General features: G+C 46.5%; 1 protein-coding gene across 1 annotated transcript; it reads left to right on the top strand.

Annotated features, from left to right (window-relative positions):
- Positions 1-966: 966 nt before the first annotated feature.
- LOC121878264 (vegetative cell wall protein gp1-like) lies at positions 967-2,948 on the top strand (the record flags this gene model as incomplete). The annotated part of the gene is made up of 2 exons (XM_042384351.1): positions 967-1,015; positions 2,065-2,948. Coding segments are annotated over exons 1-2 (933 nt in total), but the record flags the coding sequence as incomplete, so codon positions are not given.
- Positions 2,949-5,411: the final 2,463 nt, after the last annotated feature.

The raw sequence follows: 5,411 nt of genomic DNA on the forward strand, positions 1-5,411 counted from the left end.
CTGATCCCTCCACCCCCTCCCTTCCCCTCCCCCTATGAGCCTCCCCCTCTTCCCCGTCCACACTATACAATATGAAGTCACTGGATATCCTATATTTTCCTCACTTATATTTACTTATAAAAGACTTGAATATTATACACAAGTCACTTCTAAACGTCCTATGACTTTTTAAAGCCCTCGGCATATTTTTTTATCCAATTACGATTTTTTTTTCAGAATTTTACCCGATATCTACATGTTGTTAATGTCTTTGACCTCCTGTGACCTTACTGCAACGAGTCAAACCTGTGGGAACTTTGACCTTTTTTTTACCTCATTAGAATTAGACATTAACGACTATGATCTTGATTTTTCTACTAACCGGAACCAGACATTAAACTGTGTGTTGACCTGACCTCATTGCAGGAATGAGTTCATTAAAGGTAATCTGGTCGAGTTTAAAAGCCACAGTCTGGGTAAATGACCTCACCTGGCTGACAACTTTACTATGGGGAGGAAAAACACCTTTGTTGGCTGGCGGTAAGCGGAGTCTCGACCCAAAGGGAAATACGAAACTCATTATATTTTAAAATGTAATCTTTAGGTGAAAGGCTTGTTTTGTATGTGTGTGTGTGCGCGCGCGCGTTTGCCTATTGTAGTAAAGCTTGGCGGCGGATGGTTCAGGTGTTGACCAAGGGAAAACTTATTAAATATGCGAGAGAATAGGTCAAAGGTCAGTGTTACTGTTGTGTACAGGAAGTGCGACCTCTACTCTGACCTTTTGTGTTTTGCTTACTCTTCATTTAAAATTGTTTACCATTCAAGGTGTTTTAATTAATTGTCTAATGATTTTCTTTTACGTTATTCTCTATCGTTTAGTTTGTCTTCCATGATATTGCTTAACGAACAATTGGGGTCCTTTTGATATTTTTTTTTCTTCTCCAAAAACTTAAGTTTTCCTGAACAAGTTGAATATACTGAACAGAAATGACAGACGCCCGCAAGTACAGACGCCCGCAAGTACAGGCGCCCGCAAGTACAGACGCCCATAATGGATGCCAGTAATATCGAGTGTCAGTAATAATGGATTCTGGTACAAATGGATCACAGTAAAAATAGCCTCGAGTCCTTAGTTATCTTCGACTAGGTTGGGGCCTCACAGGACAGGGGCCTCACAGGACAGGGGCCTCACAGGACTAAGGGCCTAACACATCTAGTCTTATCCATGACACAGTCGGGCGCCCAGGTGGCCCTTTGATAATAGTAATGAGGTGAGGCGGGTGTGAGCAAGACCCTCGTGACACCTGAGCGTGAGGCTGACGTTAATTACAAGTGACATTACAGCCTACAGGTACACGATTGGGGGCGGTAGAGGGGGTGGGGTGCTCTTGTTAATGTATTGTTGTATTGTAGTAATTGTGTATCGTCATCTATGCTCTATCTACCACGGGACTTTTAGAACCTTAAATAAATAAACAAATGGATGAGTTAACAAGTAAATAATTAAAGAGGTATCGATAAATAAATGATTTTTATTTATTTTCAATATTAAGTGATGCTTTATTGAAGTGAAGTCTCCGTTAAAGATATTTATTTGTGAATATTTTGTTTTTATTTGGCCAATACCGATAAATATTGTTCGCCCCCCCCTCCCCCTTTGCCCCTCCTCCCCGTCTTCCCCTTCTCCCCTCCTCCCCTTCATAACCTCCTCTCCTTCTCCCTCCTCCCGTCTTCCCTTCTCCCTCCTTCTTACCTCCTCCCTTCACCTCCTCTCCTTCTTCCCTCTCCCTCTTCCCCTCCTCCCCCTTGCCCTCCTCCGTTCTTCCCTTCTTCCTCCTCCTTCTTCCCTCCTCCCTTCTTCCCCTCCTCCCCTTCTTCCCCTCCCTTCCCCTTCTTCCCCTCTCCCTCCTCCTCCTCCCCTTCCTTCTTCCTCCTCCCTTTCTTTCCTTCCCTCCTCCTTCTCCTCCCCATCCCCCACCTTCCTCTCCCTCCCCCAGAAGGCAGAACTCAGACTCATCAGGAAAATACAATAAATAAAAACATTTTAACTGTATTTTGCTGTGTAACACATCACTGCACCCCCAGCCCCATCACCCCAGCCTCACCCAGCGGCTCCCTGCACCCAGCCCCATCACCCCGGCAGCCCCCCCATCACCCGGCGGCTCCTTACTGCACCCCTGGCCCATCACCCAGCCCCTGCTATTTATCACCCACTCACCCCACGGCGGCTCCTTACCCCAGCCCATCACCCAGCGGCTCCTTACCATCCCCGGCCCCATCACCCGGCGGCTCCTTACCCATCCCAGCCCCATCACCCACGGCACTCACATCGCCCCATCACCCGGCGGCTCTTACTGCACCCTGGCCCCATCACCCACGGCGGCTCCTTGCACCTGGCCCATCCCGGCGCCCTGCACCCCGGCCCCATCACCCCGGCGGCTCCCTGCCCCCCTCATCACCACGGCGGCTCCTTACTGCACCAGCCCCATCACCCGGCGGCTCCTTACTGCCCCGGCCCCATCACCCACGGCGGCTCCCTGCACCCCGGCCCCATCACCCGGCGGCTCCTGCGCCCCGGCTCCATCACCCGGCGGCTCCTTACGCACACCCCAGCCATCTTACACCCCGGCCCATCACCACGGCGGCTCCTTGCACCCCCGACCCCATCACCCCCGGCGGCTCCTTACTACCGGCCCCCACCCCACGGCGGCTCTTACTGCACCCCGGCCCATCACCCCGGTGCCCCCGCCTCACCCACGGCGGCTCCTTACTGCACCCCCGGCCCCATCACCCACGGCGGCTCCTTACTGCACCCCCGGCCTCATCATCCCACGGCGGCTCCTTACTGCCCCGGCCCCATCACCCCGGCGGCTCCTTACTACACCCCCGGCCCATCACCCCACGGCGGCTCCTTACTGGTCCCATCACCCCACGGCGGCTCCTTACTGCGCCCCTGGCCCCTCACTAGTGTACTCTACCTTACCTCACCTAACCTGACCTAATCTAACCTAACCTGACCTGACCTGATAAAACTTACCATCGAGTTAGTGAAAGTTAAGTAGTCCTAACACGACCTCAGAACAGACCCGCCCAGAGAATTAAATTTTTTTTAAATTTTTTTTATTCCAGTTTGCATTAATTATAAATGTTTGGTATGAAAGAACCGGCCCCTCTGAATAATTAATTATTTTCCTCCCTGTTGATTAATGATGCGGGTCTTTGAAGTAAAAAAAATATATATATTTCCCTATTTTTTTCCCTTAGTTCTTTGTGACACTCGTAAGCCCTGATTGTCTTTATTAATGATTATAATAATGTTGGACCAAAACCAAAAATCGTCATATTTCTGTTTTTTTCGTCATTTTTTTCGATGTTTTTTATAATTTTTAGTGTTCAGATTTCTCTCTCTCTCTCTCTCTCTCTCGTGTTTATTAAATTCAAGGTCTTATATATGCGTCATTATATTTCCAGGTCTTATAAGTCTTTTTGATTATATCCAGGTTCTTATAAAGCCTTGTCTATATATCGATACTTATTTCCTTATCAATTTTCTATATATTTTCTAGCTTTTCATAGTTAATTATTTGTATATATTATTTAGCTTTTTTTAAACTTAATAGCCTTGCTGAGTCATGATAATTCACGTGACCATTTAGCAATAACTTTCTTCCTTTGCTTACTGTAATGATTGGCTATATCTTTCAGTCTATTGAGAATAGTTATCTTTGGTTAGGTTAGGTTGGGTTTAGGTTAGGTGTACGATAATAACCTTAGCGATACGAGAAATTGCGATATTTTTAAGATTTACCGAAGTGGATAGTTTAGCGATATTTTCAGTGTTAATTTGATAATGTGTTGCCTTATCGTATGTAGGGTGATAGTTAGCGATGTTATGAGCCTTGTATTGGGGGATTGTTTAACGATATATTATAGTTTTTGCCGATATTTTTAGGTATAATTTTATATTTTTTTGCCGATTTTTCTAGGTATGATTTTATAGTTTTTTTTGCCAATATTTCTAGACATAATTTAATATTTTTTTTTGCCGATGTTTCCAGACATCATTTTATATCTTTTTTTGCCGATATTTTTAGTCATGAGTTCATAGTTTTTGCCGATATTTCTAGAATTTTTTTTATTTTTTTGCCGATATTCCTAGCCATAATTTAATAGTTTTTGCCGATATTTCTTGACATAAGCTCATAGTTTTTGCCGATATTGCTAGACATAAGCTCATAGTTTTTGCCGATATTTCTACCCATAATTTTATATTTTTTGGCCAATATTTCAAGGCACAGTTTTTGCCGAAATTTCTAGCCATAATTTCATAGTTTTTTTTTGCCGATATTTCTAGCCATAATTTCATATTTTTTTTTGCCGATATTTTTAGCCATACTACCTCGTTATCAGGACTTGCCACGTATCGACCGAGAGCCGTATTTATCGCTGATGGCAACATGTGATATTATCTCAGCATACAAGGGGGGCAGGTTGGGTGTTACTCGATCGATAACGCGAATGAAAGTGCCGCCACTGCTCTCTGTATGTGTGGGGAGGTTGGGTAGGGGTGTTGTGTGGGAGGGGTGGGGTGGGGTGTAGGGGTGTTGTGTGGGAGGGGGTGGGGTGGGGTGTAGGGGTGTTGTGTGAGGGGGTGGGTGGGGGTGTTGTGTGAGGGGTGGGGTGGGGTGCTGTGTGAGGGGGGGTGGGGGGGTGTAGGTGTTGTGTGGGAGGGGGTGGGTGTTAGGAGGGGTGGGTGGGGGTGTAGGGTGTTGTGAGGGGTGGGTGGGGGTGTAGGTGTTGTGTGAGGGGTGGTGGGGGGGTGTGTTGACTGTAAAACTCCACCAGCAGCAAGTTATATGCCTTGGGAGGGTGAGGGGGGGGGAGTCTAGTGAGTGCAGATAGTGCTACACCTCAAACCACCCATTTAATCCCGGAGGCTTAATTAGTCGAACATGCTGTTGTGTGGCCTTGAACTAGCGGCTTTACGACCTTCATCTCCGGTTTCGTCTCTCTTACACCAACCTCAGCAACACTTTAGTGGATAGTTCAGGTGTTCGGATAGTTCAGGTGTTGTGCTTCATTTTAGTGGATAGTTCACTTATACCGATTATCTCGGTGGATAAGTTGAAGCATCTCATAGCATTGAGGGTAACTTTACTGGATAGCTCGGCACCCCCAACACTTTACTGACAGCTCGGGCACCCCTAACACTTTACTGGATAACTCAAGCACTCCCAACACTTTACTGGATAGCTCTGGCACCACCAACACTTTACTGATAACCTAAGCACCCCCAAGACTTTACTGATAACCTGAGCACCAACACTTTACTGGATAACTCAAGCATCCCCAACACTTTACCGGATAGCTCAAGCACCACCAACACTTTACTGGATAACTCGAGCACCACCAACACTTTACTGGATAACTCA

The sequence above is a fragment of the Homarus americanus genome, unplaced genomic scaffold, assembly GCF_018991925.1.
Source record: "Homarus americanus isolate GMGI-L3 unplaced genomic scaffold, GMGI_Hamer_2.0 scaffold39800, whole genome shotgun sequence".
Taxonomy (NCBI): Eukaryota; Metazoa; Arthropoda; class Malacostraca; order Decapoda; family Nephropidae; genus Homarus; species Homarus americanus.